The sequence below is a fragment of the Polistes canadensis genome, unplaced genomic scaffold (assembly GCF_001313835.1).
Source record: "Polistes canadensis isolate GaletaPanama2010 unplaced genomic scaffold, ASM131383v1 scaffold_152, whole genome shotgun sequence".
NCBI classification, from domain to species: domain Eukaryota; kingdom Metazoa; phylum Arthropoda; class Insecta; order Hymenoptera; family Vespidae; genus Polistes; species Polistes canadensis.
The window spans coordinates 299,302-314,015 of NW_014569699.1; the positions used below are offsets into that span (position 1 = coordinate 299,302).

General features: G+C 34.8%; 1 protein-coding gene across 4 annotated transcripts in view; it reads left to right on the forward strand.

Moving 5' to 3' along the window:
- The window catches only part of LOC106788739 (broad-complex core protein isoforms 1/2/3/4/5), a 53,147-nt gene that overhangs the window by 23,862 nt on the left and 14,571 nt on the right, over nucleotides 1-14,714 (forward strand). For all 4 annotated transcript variants that reach the window (XM_014752280.1, XM_014752278.1, XM_014752279.1 and 1 more), the window contains exons 2-3: nucleotides 4,113-4,257; nucleotides 4,677-4,841. In XM_014752280.1, the coding sequence (XP_014607766.1) occupies nucleotides 4,113-4,257; nucleotides 4,677-4,841 (310 nt within the window). The remainder of the gene's footprint in view (nucleotides 1-4,112; nucleotides 4,258-4,676; nucleotides 4,842-14,714) is intronic.

Sequence of the window (14,714 nt, forward strand, 5' to 3'; positions counted from 1 at the left end):
TATTATTTTCCATTAGAATTTCATTATTCCCCACCCCACCCTCCCTATTATCATCTACGATGAACATATTACTCGTCGTCGTTTTTCACTATCGCGAAAGACCTTGAAGAGAGTGCTTGGAAAAAGAAATAAAAAATAAATGAGAAAAAAGTAAAATAAAAAAAAAAAACCAAAGAAAAAGAAATAGAAAAAGAAAAGGAAAAGGAAAAGAAATACAAAGAAAAAGAGTTAACGAAACAACGATCGAGCACACAACCTACGTGTACGATCGAGATATCGATTACTTTTAAAAACGATAGCATTATCTATCCGTCCTTCTATATACTTCTTCCAACCACGTAGTAGCGATTACGACCAGGTACATAAAGGATGGAAAAAACAAAATACCTTTACATTGATATAAATCTATACCTACACATATACCTACTACATATGTATATATATATATATACATAGATGGATGAAAGAACGGTAATCGATTGATCGCCATTTCTTTCTCGTTATCGCGCATTATCAGGCTGCCTTTGAGCATCATCTGTGTCATGAGTAACCCAATTTCAAGATATCAATGTGTGTGCATGTGTGTTTTTCTATAGATCACATAGTCCCCCTGCAAATTTATGTATGTATGGTACACAGGGTATATTATTCTCATTGGAAGCTGTGAAGGGTTAGTCAAAAAAAAAAAAAGAAGAAGAGGGATGTAAATATGTAACAGTATGTTTGTTGTTGTTGTTGCTGTGTTGCATATATTATTTGTTATTTCGTTCGCACATTTTTCTATCTTTTTCTTCTTCATTTGTTCTTTTTTTTTACATTTTTATTTTTCTCGTTATTGGATCGATTTGATTTTCGATTATATTATTATTAATGTCACTTTTTATTTCTATATTCTATATATATTTTATAATATTTATATGTTTTATATGCATTTATTATATTTAATTATTTTTTTAATTTTTCATTTCTTTTTCTTCTTTTTTTTTATTCGCAAAATGTGTTAAATTGTGTTAATGGATTGAATATTTGAAAGGATGATACCTACCTACGTGGAAAATGAAAAAATCTATATGAATGTATAAATAATATAAGATAATTAAATGAGCGTCCGTTGATCGTGATCGTTAAGTTGTAATATAATCGATCGGTTGGTAAAAAAAAAAAAAAATTATTAATCTGTCAGAAAATCGAATCTTTTCTTCGCAGCACCAATAGCATATTTCTTAAACGATCTTAATCGATTATCGTTGATTATCCACCTGATTTCGTTGTACGCGAGAGTGGCTTAAAAACAAGTCGAAGGCTAAGAATTTTGAGAAAAAGATTTGTTAAAGTGTACGCGAATAAAAGAAAAAAAAGAAGGAAATAAAGAAAGAATTATTTCTACTATTTCTATTAATATTTTGGAAATATTTTTGATCAATGTTTTTTCTAACAAAAAAATAAAATGATTGAATATATATATATATATTATATATATCAATAATAATTAGTAGAAGGGTTGATAGGGTTGATAAAGTTTATTTCAAATTTTCATTTGAAAAATCCAACAATTGAATATCCATCGTTATTATTGTTTATATTATACCCTTCTTCTTTTTCTTATCCCTTTACCAATGTTAATATTCACACAAGAAATTCTGAGATCCTCAGGTACACCTGCCTTGTCTACTACTTGCTCCTTTCATTCGCAGGTAGTACACATTGGCAAAGTACACCTGGTGCTGCTTCTCTCGTTTTCCCTTTTACGAGTATACCTGCTATTTTAGTCGAAAACTTTTTACGACACCCTTCTTCTTCTTCTTCTTCTTTCTCTTCTTCTATTCGATCAACCCTTAGAAAATATTCTTCAATCCTCTTCCACCTATTGCTACCATTTTTCTATATTTCTATCTTTTATTCTTTCTTCTTCTTCTTCTTCTTCTTTCCGCATTGTTTTTCATTTGTTCATAACATTATTTTATATTTGAAATTTTAAATTTATCGATATTAAAAGTATTTACGATTTTTGCGGGATCTTTTCCAAGGTGATGGGAAAGGGGCTATTTTTTTGCAATGGTATTAATATAATATTTATTATAATTTATAATAATAATAAATTACATTTGTTACATTTCGTACACGAATAAATAAAAATCTATTTTTTTTATTCGTTTGTTTTTTCTTGTTTGCTTGTCCTTACTTATATCTTCACACGTAGTTTCTTTTTCTTTTCTCTTTTTTTTTCCCCCTTCTATCAATTCTTCTATTAAGTTGCACTCATCTTTGCAATCCTTTCCTCCACTTTGCATATTTTTTTCTCTTAACGGTCTTTCATCCTCCAATCTTTTTCTTTCCTTTCAACACTTTTCTTCATTTCTATCTTATATATCCTTTATTATTTTTATTTCTCCTCTTGTCTCCTCTTGTCGTCCACTCTAAGTTTTACATCTTTCCATTCGTTCCTATATATATATATAAATAGAAGGGGTGGGGGTGGGGGGACAAAAAAGAAAAGAAGAAAAAAAAAGGAAGATAATTAAAGAAAAATGAAGTAATACAGATAGAGAGGAAATAAGAATGATAGAAAATGATAGAAATAAATAATGAGAAAAAGAGAGAAAAGAAGAAGGTAGCTTAAAGTTTCGACGTTATCGGCGCACGTCTAAGCAACTGATAAAAGTCCATGTTCCTACGGACAGATAACGGTCGGAATGGCCCGTATAAAGAGTCAGATAGATAGAGGTAGATAAAGCACACGGTCCAACGGAACAGGTGAATGTCGTGGGGGACGACGACAGACCAACGCCCGAACTCTTCCTCTCTTCGACTCGTTATTTTCGCGTTCGTCGGACCGTCGTCCATCGCCATTTTATTTTTCTCTCTCTCACTCCCACACGCACACACACACACACACACCATCGTTCTCTCTTACCTGTCATTTCTACAAAGGAGACCCGAGAGAATACTTTTAGTTATTTTATACTCTATTTCTCTCTTTCTATTTTTCTATTTTCACCCCTCACCCCTAACCCCAACCCCCCTCTTCATTTCTCAATTCTATTATTCATTTAGTGTTTCATCATGATTCAGTGAAAAATCATTTTTCGATTCGTCGTTGTATTGGTTGGTATCGAATTATCGAAAGGAAGACGAGAAATCTTATAGTGTTGGGGGGGGGGGCCGGGGGTGTTTTTTTATTCCTTTTTTTTTGTTTCTATTATTTTTTTTATTTATAAGAAATCTCTCATCCCCCTCTCTCATCCCCCTCCCCTAGCCCCCTCGGTACTAAGGAAAAACAAGAAGATAAAGAAAGAAAAATAGAAGGGATATATTCATGGATACAGATCATTATTGGGGCGTACATTACAGGTACGAAAAAGACCGAGTATGGATCGATCATCATCTCTCTCTCTCTCTCTCTCTTTCTTTCTTTTTTTCTCTATTCTCTTTTTGAACGGATAGTTACAAATGGTTCTCTCTCTCTGTCTCTCTTCTTTCTTTCATTCTTTCTTTTCTTTCTTTTTATTCGCTAACGCCGCCAATGCGAGTATCGGAAAAATCAGTGATCGACGACCATAATTTTGGAGACGGAAGAAGGAAGAGAGAATGACAAATGAAAGTAATTTGTTTTCTTTCTTTTTTTTTTTTTCTTTTATACCGTTTCATTAAAAATCTCTTCTTCTTTTTTGCCGTATTCAAATTTGGCGCGCGCGGATAAAAGACGATGACGACGACGGACTAATGAAAGAAGTGTTTTTTTTTTTATTTTTTATTACAAGTGTGTTCAAATATGCCCGCGCAAAATGATATTTTAAACAAAAGTGTCTCAAAAAATATTTTTATCCTATATTATTATTATTATTATTATTATTATTATTATTATAAACACGTGAAAATAATTATTTCGGTGTGAAACAATTAGATTCGAAACAAAAATGAAAACTAATTAAATCATTTGCGATTTATTTGATTGCATTAATATTATCGTAGAAATCTTAAATAAATTTAATCGAATGTTATAATTACCAAACATATTATGAGTTATGATTTATGCGTATAGATTGTGAATTGATGTGAAGTTTTTTTATGTATGTATTATATATATGTACGTGTATGTGTATGTTTTATAGCGGCGGAATGGCTGGGCAGCACTACTGCCTACGTTGGAACAACTACCAATCCAACATGACATCCGTTTTCCATCAACTCCTGCAAAACGAGGCCTTCGTAGACGTCACCCTGGCATGTAACGAAGCTTCGTTGAAGGCACACAAGGTAAATGTTTAAAGAATAAGTGAGAAAATCTGAGTGAGAGAAAGATCATCATTGAAATTATTCTTTTCTTTTTTACCGTGAAACCTTTTTTTTTACGTTTGTCTTTATCTTATACCGTGTAACTTTAAAATGACAAGTCACAATCTTAAGTATGTATGTATTATGTATACGTACATGTGCCAGTAACTGTGATAGTAGATTAATTAAGAGAAAAATTTAGCATTATCATTCATTTAATATATTATATTTTCTTTTTTTTATCTTATTCTTATACGCGTGCGCATACTTACGTACTTAATTTTGCAATGTATCTATATATTATTTAGTAATCTCTTTATAGACAATATGATTCTATTATTTTCTCTCTGTTTGTTTTATTAATAAAATGTTACTTTAATATTTCTATTATATTTGTACAGGTAGTCCTATCGGCCTGCAGTTCCTACTTTCAGAAACTCTTACTCTCAAATCCATGTAAACATCCAACTATCATCATGCCACAGGACGTATGCTTCAGCGATCTCAAATTCATCATAGAATTTGTCTACAGAGGAGAGATCGATGTATCTCAAGCAGAACTACAGGTTAGTGGAAAGAAAATGAAAAATAATAACAATATATATATACACACGTATAACAAAAGAAAAATTCAATAAAAATCGAGTCTGAGATGATGAATGATATCTGGATGGATATACACACATATATATATATATATATATATATACGATAAGAATGAACGATAATATCGATGACGAAGATCCCAAAATTCTCGCATTTTTATCTTATCACTTCTTCTTGTTCTTTTTTTCTTTCTCATATTCTTCTTTTGTTTTAAATCGTTCCTCCTCGAGAGATTCACGGAGTATAATCTCGTAACACCGTAAGATATCTTCCCTCCTTACGCGCGCGAATATGCAATTATTATTTTTTATTCGTTTCTTCTCGAAAAATTCGCTAAAATAATTATTATCTAAACACCGTAGGATAAGTCTCGTAATGTTAACATGTAAATCGATTGAAAATTGTCGTTTCTATTTACTTTTTATTCGTTTCTTCTTTTTCGTTCTTACTTTTTACATTTTTTTTGAGATTGAATTTATATATTTCTTTTATATTTCTTTTTTATTTCGTTTATATAATTATTTCATCTCTGAGAAATTTCACGAGAGGGGTAAGCTTCGCGTCACCGTAGAATATCCCCACTCCGTTTTCTCGCCCACCCGTTCTTACGTGTATATATACGAGGTTCTAGAAGCGCGGTAATTTTGATTTCACGTTTACCCTACGGATCGACATTTTGCACCATGATAAATCAAAAATTGATCTCTTTCTTCTCTCTTTTTGTTCCACCTCTCGACTCTTCTCTCTCTCATCTACTAATCTTTTTTATTTTATTTTTTCTTGTGCTCTTAAGAGTACGCACAAGTGCGCGTGCGCTAACTGCGACCTTTTTATCCAGTGTACATGGTTGCTTTGCTGCTGCTACTTCTTCTTCTTCTTCTTCTTCCCTCCTGCTCATCGTCTTCTTCTTCTTCTTCTTCTTCTCCTTCTTCTTCTCCTTCTTCTTCTTCCATTTTGCTTCTTCCAACATCTATTTATCTACCCAGTGTCCGCCCATCGACCGCCTTCCGCTTAATACGTACTATCTCTCTCTCTCTCTTTCTTACTCTCTCCTCCCCTCTCTTTCCCTCTCTCTCTCTCTCTCTTTTTTCTTTCTTTTTATTTCTCTCTAAGACGTGTACTATCTTTCCTTTTCTCTCTCTTTTTCTCTTTTTCTCTTTGAAATGTTCTATCTTTATCTTTCTCTCTCTCTCTTTCTCTCTCACTGAAACGTACTATTCTTATCTTTCTCTCACCGGCTCTCACTAAGCGCACTATCTTTCTTTCTCTCTCTCTCTCTCTCTCTCTCTCTACAATCCACTATCTTTCATTTCCTCTCTCTCTCTCTCTCTCTCTCTCTCTCTCTCTCTCTCTCTCTCTCTCTCTCTTTCTACAATCTAGTATCTTTCATTTCTTTTCTTTCTCTTTATATATATATTTTTTCTTTTTCTTTTCCCCCTCATTTTTCATTCTCTTTTTCTTTCTCTTTCTCTTCCATTCTTTCTCTCATTTCTTTCTCTTTCTCTTTATCTCTACTACTCCGAACATTCGTTTCGTTACGTTCTTCCTCGTGCGTTGTTATAAATGAATTTACAAATATATGCTCGAAGAAGAAGAAAGTCATTAATATTATTCTGTATTGTCTTCGCGCGAATTAAAAAATAATAATACAAATAAAATATATATCTATATATCGGGTCTTAATTTCCTATAATTTATTAAATCTCTATTTGCCACAACGTTTATAAAATATCAGATAAATGTTTCAAGAATAAGATAGACAGATAGATGGATAGAAAAATGCGCGAAGATAAAAGAAAATCTCGAATCAATGATGTCACGTTATATTCCTAATTATATTTCTCTAGTCATATTGCTAATCTTCCTTATATTAAGCTTAAAATTTTCCCAACCCTGTTCGTTTTAAACTCAGAACTTTTCAACCCTCTTCGAGTTAGACTCAAGAATGGTATATAAGAATGCAGGTGAAGAATGCATTTTTCTTTTGTTTCTTTACAAAAGGTTGTCCATTGGGTTTTATTGCTTGTATACAGTGTGTTCCTAAATGCGTAAAGAAGCAAAATTTTTTAAATGTCAGTGTTTTGAAGGTCTGATTGAGCCCTTGTAAGTTTTACAAACGAGAAAATTCGTAAGTTCAGGGTAACTTTGTTACCGACAGTGCACGGTAGATCCTTCAGAGAGTAAGATGAAACTTTTGCTTTCCGTTTTTCAATGGAACTAAGAACAACACATATGTACAGTATTTATCCATTTAATGTTTTATCTCAAAGAATTATCCCGAAAATATCTACGATTGACCAATCGCGAATATTACCGATAACTTACCGACATATTACCGACCGATAAGTGGACCACCGATAAGGTAGATAAAGTCAGTAAAAAACAATACTAATAATATCTCACAGATGGCACCACACGGATTTACGAGAAAAGCGTTGATCTCTGAATTACCGACAGAGTGCCGGTGTGTTCTCTAACTCTCTCTCCCACTCTCTTTCATTCTCTTACGCGCGAGTTTCCCTTGCACTTTATACCGTTCCGTAAATAGCCGAAGAAAGGAACGTTCTCTCCCGGCCGAAGATAACGACGCGCACGTCCTCCGAAATGTCCGTGGCAACGCTCGCCGTAGTTGCGAGTACCGGCTTTTTTTTCGATTAAAAACGTTGTCAACGTTACGTTGCAATTAACTGTCGTCATTATCGTTACGAGTTTTCATTTTACCGCGTTGGTGTTGAAAATCTAACACGAATATAACAAAAAACAAAGTACAAGAATTACACACACATACATAACATACGCACGCTCTTCTCTTAAATAGAGACACACGCATAAAACAGATATAAATGTACACAAAGAAAAATTAGTCCCGAGTTGTCGTCGTCATCGTCGTCGTCGCAAATTGAGGGTGCAACGCGCGTACGCGTTCGTGTTGCGTGCGTGCATGCGTGCGGGCGGGCGTGCGTGCGTGTCGCGCCGTGCTTTGTGTGTGAAAGTAGTGGTGTGGTGAGTACGGGGGAGCGCGCGCGCGCGCGCTCGCTCGTCGCCGCGCTCACGTACTGACACGCACACATGCACGTAAAATTACATGTATGAACTAAACGCACGCGTAAAGTACATTTTCGTACGTCCGAGATGTATAGACGAGGTGTTTGTAGTAAAAAATTGTGCGTGTCGCGTGTGTGCGTAGAGTTACTAGTATATCGTCGGCGCTATCATTATTACTACCTCGAGTAAAGTGATGTGCGTGCGTATATATTATATATATATATACACAAAACTCTCTTTCTATCATCTATCTCTCTCACTCTTCCTGTCTCACTTACGATGGGTCAGAGAGGTTAGGTTCCTGTGCTCGGCGAAGAGTAGTTAAAAGCACGGGGACAGGTGCCGGCGACGTTCGATTGTCTTCTTCTTCTTCTACCATACCATCAGTACTACTATTACTACCTACTTCTGACTCTCCTACGTTTAAATATCGAGGTAATGTAAAAGTCGACACGGTAGTTTGTACCGAGTAACACGTCTTTCTCACTCACATTCTCTCTCTCTCTCTCTCTCTCTCTCTCTCTCTCTCTCTCTCTCTCTCTCTCGCTCGCTCGCTCGCTCGCTTAGGACGCCTTTCTCATTTTCTTTCTACCAATACATCTATCTTACTCCAGATACACACACACAACACACTTTATCGCGTATAGATTTCAACTGGTAATGTAAAGCAACGTGACGCTCTCTATGCTTTCCTTTCTCTCTTTTTTTTCTATTTCTCTTTTCTGATTTTTATCTCCATCTCTCTTTATTCTATCCCTATCTCTCTCCATATGCATGTGCACATATATATATATATATATATATATATATGTGCATATCTATCTATCTCTTGTTCTCTTTAGCTTTTTGTGTTTCTGCTTTCTCTTTCTCTGTTTACATTTGCCCAGGAGATTCTTTTTCTATTTCTCTTTTTGTCTTTCTGTTTCTCCTCTCTGTTTTTCTTTCATTATTTCTTTCATTCTTTTTCTATCTCTCTTTTTCTTTTTCTCTCATTCACGCAAGTACGACTCAACCACGCGGAGAAAAGGTTCGTAACGCTTCCCGGCTTAAGGATGCCACGTGGCTTTGCTCCTTCTTCCCTTACCACTTCTCTTTCTTCCTTTATTTCTTTCTTTCTTTCCTTACTTCCTTTTTCTTTCTCTTTCTAGTATACTTATATTTTTGAGATCATCGAACGAACGAACGAACAAACGATTCAATTTTTATAATATATAGAATTTGGAAAAGAAATTATAATTATTAATATTCTTACTTTTCGTTTGTGTATTATTTTGAATGATTATATTTTTTTTTATTAAGATAATTCGTTTACTTACTAATATATTTAAATTATTATTCTCGTTTGTCTATTTCAATGACTTTAATATTTAAAATTCTAATGAAATATTTAATCCATATGTATATACGTGTTTACATATAAATTTGTTTCTTACAACATATAATCTATTCTAACCTATATAATATATTTTTCCTTATGTGCATACATATAATGTATTAATATTTTCAAATTAATTCTTCTATAGACAAATATAATGATAATTTATTATATTTATAAAATATATATATTATTTCCATTCGTAAACAATCTCTTTTTTTCTAAGATATAACGATTGAAATTATTACATCCGTCCTTAATGTTTATATACGAACCTACAATAGAATTTTATTATCAATTGAAATTTATTTAAATCAATATCATGAAATATTTCATACCTATAAAAATATAATCAATACAATCTTCTTGACTATATGTATCTCTTTAGACTTAATAAATTAATAACAACTTTATCCTACATATTACACGAAATAAAATTCAAACAAGAATAAAAAAAGTAGTTCGTTACTTTCTAATTTAAAAAATGGCGCGAATATTGTACTTCGTTTGAATTAGCGCGCGCAAAATTTATTTACGATTGCTCGTTCTCTGTTGGTTTTTATCTTTTTTCGTTGGTTATACTTTCCTCGTACACAAAATTATATTTTGCTCACTTCGTCATCAATCCCCTGGGCATGGTACGAAAGAGAAAGAGTGGGAAAGATAAGTTTGCCTGGCTATTTGAATCATACGATGTCGGACGACGAACTTGCACTACACTCTCTTTCTCTCTTTCTTTCTTTCTTTCTTTCTTTCTTTCTTCCTCCCTCATTCTCTTTCTCTCTCTGTTTTGAATACGGGCCAAATATAAATCGCCGACAAAAAGGGGATCCGACATCGGGTTGTTAGCCAAGGAATAAATGTCTACTCGCTGAGAGGTTAATAACGATGCAAATGTGTATTCGATTCCGCCATTTTGAAGCTTCAACGTACGAGCATTGTACATTTTATTCATTACATCTTAACACCCACAATACAATTCATTCAGTTATTTCAATCGAGTTCGTATAATGATTGGTAGTTTATGATTGTTCATATTTTTTACGATGTCGTCATTATTTATTATATGAACATTAATCTTAATATTAATCTACCTAACAATACGAAAACAGTTTAAATATATTATATTATATTTGTTTACTTACAGATATGTACTTAAACGAAAGTATACATTATTTTGTATTCTATTTAAACGGGGTCACACGTTATATAGGCGATAGAACTTTGACGATTCTGTAGAAACAATTCAGATGTCTTTATTTCACTTACATTGGTCGAAAATTTTAAATGATCTCTTTACGCAAAAATAAATGTACGCCAATAATGAACGGATGATAAAAAAAAAAATAATTACTTTTCATTTGATTCTCTTTCTCTTTTTCTTCTACGATATATTCTACGATATTTTACTTTAGAGTGCAGGTATAATAAGAGAGAAAGAAAGAGAAAGGGAGAGAGAGAGAGAGGGAGAGTATTATAAAAGACAGCATCAACCCTGTCTCTCGTTAGGTTCCATTGTCCAGTAATCAAGGCTACTACCGCTATGTTCACCGCATTCCAGTGATTCTCAAATCATCAAACTTCCTTATCTCAGCGAACCCAATTATCAAATTGAGGAGCACTGATGTGTGAAATAGAGACAAAAAAAAACAAACTAACGGTTTTAATCATTTTCGTGGGGACGAATTAAACAAAAATATATTCATAGCAAGTAAAAATACATTTCTATTCACGCCATACATGATAATATTCGCCTAAGTTTCTGCGAGTCTTTCCTATGTTATGGTAATCAACGTTATATACCGTTAGTTACTGATTATTTTACTTTTTATCGCGTCGAATTACATTAAAAAGAAGAAGAAAAGAGAAAAACAAAAAAATACACGTTACGAAAGAATAATTTACATAATATTCTATGTAAAGAGATCACACAATTATGGGTTTTCTTTTTTACTACCTAGATCATTATCATTGATCACACTTTGTATCGCAACGATTTACTCGCTGTAAAAAAGAAAAAAAAAGAACAAGAAAAATTTAATCTTTGCTCCTTGCATTGAGACCTTTAATACAACATTGTGCTACACTTTGAAGTAGGTTTGAATTTCCCGCCACTTTTCGCGTGCATTCGCCGCCACCACCGCGACCCGCCGTGCGTCCCTCGAGCATCTACACCTACCCCACATAAGCTTCGAATTCATCGAAGATGCGTTCCGCATCGATCTTTACGCATATATACATACATACACGTATGTATATGCTATATGTCTCTACTGTGTTTAAATGTATATGTATATTCATCATAGTGTACGTAATACATACTCAAAGATAGTTCTAATCTGTACATTCCCGCTTCTATCCCCTTCCCCCTTCATCTGTCTTTCTCCTCCTCTATCGTACTCACCCTTACCCCTCTCTTCGTCTCTCCCAAGCTTGTTCTTCCGGCCGTCGTCGGCAATGAGTTTGCTTGCTTTTCGAAAGCTTTTACCCGCGCTTTTTCTGTTAACTCCCACCCCCTTAGCCTTCTTACCCTTCTCCCCTTACCCCTATCACACTAAATGATCTTTTGGAACTACTGGACGATTGAATATTATCCGAGTCCTCCTCCTATCTATTCGCGTCTCTGTCTATTTCCTTTCTCTTCTCTTTCGGATTTTTGTTCTTTGTCTTTCGTTTGACGATTCGTGTTTCGCAAAAATGCGTGCAAGTAATTAAGTAAGTATGTAATACGCTTGCGCACGTGACTACTTGATGAGAAGAATAGTAGCATAGTGGTAGTGATAGTATATATGGTTGTAGCATAATTGTATGGTGGTGTAGTATATGGTGGTGTGGTGTGATGTGGTGGGAAAAGGAGAACCTGCTCTCCCGGTGGGTGGCTCCTGTGAGTTTCGTCATTTTTATTTTGTTTTTCTTCGCCCTTATTTTTTTTTTTTTATTTTCATTTCTCATACCTCTCCATATTTGATTTTTTTCCCCTTATATTTCTTCTTCTTCTTGTTCTTTTTTTTTGCATTCGCACGAGACTCCGTCGAGCAGAGAGGACGTGCTCGCACGCAACGATGCTCACGAGCGTGATTGGTACCTACCTACCATCCTAACCAACCACCCTCCTCCTAACCCCCCTTCCTATATCCCCTCCATCCAAGATTTTCTGCTTCGGTCTCCAATTTTTAGCGTATCTCTCCGAAAAACTTTCTTTCGTTATTTTTATTTTTAATTTATTAGATGTCTTATTTTTCCTTGGTTTTTATTTATTTTTTACTTTAAAAATAAGCCCAACATTTTAATGCAGTTCGCTCGTCCGGAGATATTTTTAACCGAATCCTTTGTACCGCTTCAATCTTCAATTCGACCGTTGTTCCTCCGAACAACTTTTTTCTTTTTCTCATTTATCTTATTCTATTTTGAATAATAGATTAAATATGTTAGTTTAAGAAAATGAAATTCTTAATTTGTTGCGACGATTTATACAAAAATTTGTTTTCGTTTAATTTTGATTTTATTCCGAAAGTGTAGCGAAGAAATCACGGCGCCATCTTGTAAGATTCATCGATCGATTACACGAAAGAGAGCGCTAAGCATTGGCGTTCTCCAATGACCTTGTTCACTCACGATCGGTATCCTTTCTTTCAAGAGAAACCTCGAAGTGTAGGGTAAGATCTCGAGATCTTGAGCGAGCGGACGTAGAAGACGGAAAGAAAGTCGTCTGCATATACTTGCTTCCGTTCCGTATATAGAGAGAGAGAGATTTTATATTCAAAACGATCTATATCTCAAAATACTCTTTTCCTACACACATTTATTCATTGGCATACACACATACTTAGCAAACGAAATACCTGAAATTCATTTCATATCATAAATCTGAGAACAAAGAAAATAAAAGAACTCACACATCTTACATTAAAAACAAATGTGTTAATAATTATTATTTAATAATCAATCATTTTTAATGACAAACATATAATTTTGATGCAAAAACCAGAGTATGTTTCTTGTCACGAAAAAGGAAATATAATTATTTGACAAATATTTTATTTTTGTTATCAAAAATCGAAATACTGAAAGAAACGAAACATTTGAAAATTCGCGGGGAAATCGTAGAGATTCCTGGGAACGGGGATTCAGTAACGTACCCTTCGATTCGGTCACCCCCTCCTATAATTTTTATTTCCATTTTTTTTTATCTCTAATTGTTTTCAAACAGCATTTATCTTCTTTCTCTTTTCCTGTCTATCTCGAATGAAACAAAAGTTGTTCACATAGCTCAAAGAAGCCGATAAAATGCAAGGCTTCCTTACTCGACTGTACTTTCCAGCGTGGTGTGGTGTCGGGCCACGCTGTGCTGAATTCGCCAGCCCGCCGCCATACCACTGCGTCTCTTGTACGTGTGTGTACATATGCATACAGTGTATATCACGTACACGTACACATATATATAATAACATATGATACGTGTGAACGATAATTCTTTTCGTCGCATGAACGACCGAACGTGAGCTCATTGCTTCGATGAGAAGAAAGAAAGAAAGGAAGGAAGAAAGGAAAAAAGAAAGAAAAAAATAAAAAAAGAGAGAGAGAGAGAAAGCGAATAATAATAGTAGAAGTTGGAAAGAGGAGAAGGAAAATGAGGATAAAGTTGGTCGGTTAGGAGAGTGCGAGGTAGGGAAGGAGTAGGAGGAATAGTTCGAACTTCTTTCTCCTTACCGTATTATTCCTCTTGAGTCTCCTCCTCTTTCAGCGCTTATCTCCCTTCTCACTTCCTTTTTCTTCCTCAATCGTTTGAGAAAGAGAAACAAGCTGCGTTGAGTAAAACGGGACGAAGAAAGAGAGAAAGAGAAAGAGAAAGAAAGGAAAAGAAAGAAAGGAAAAGAAAGGAAAAGAAAGGAAAAGAAAGGAAAAGAAAGGGAAAAAAAAGAGGAAGATGAAATTTGTGCTTCTTTCATCGACTGTACCAACGGCGGCGTGGTTTCTGCACCGCATCGTGTGCATGCGTGCGCGAACCTTCGCCGTCTGGCTAGCCTACCACCATACGCGGCCCCATTCTGTATCTCTCTCTTTCTCACATACATACACATATTCCTCCCCCCCGCCCTTTTTCTCTGGCGGTGCGTGTATTTATGCTTAGCACCCGTTTCAACGTATATATGTATGTAGATACATATGCATACATGCATGCGTACGTGGTGTATGTGTACCGTACGTAAGTTGGTAAGCGACTGGAGCTACGCTCCACCACACTACCACTACCACCACACCACCGCCGCGCAGATTCCCTTTGTCCGCGCAAGCTCTACCGTTTCCCTTTCCCCTCTTCTTCTTCCCTCCCTTCTCCACATCCCTCTCGAATCGTAGGCCCCTCCTTTACCTCTTTCTACTCCTTTACCTCTTTCTACTCCTTCGGCACCTA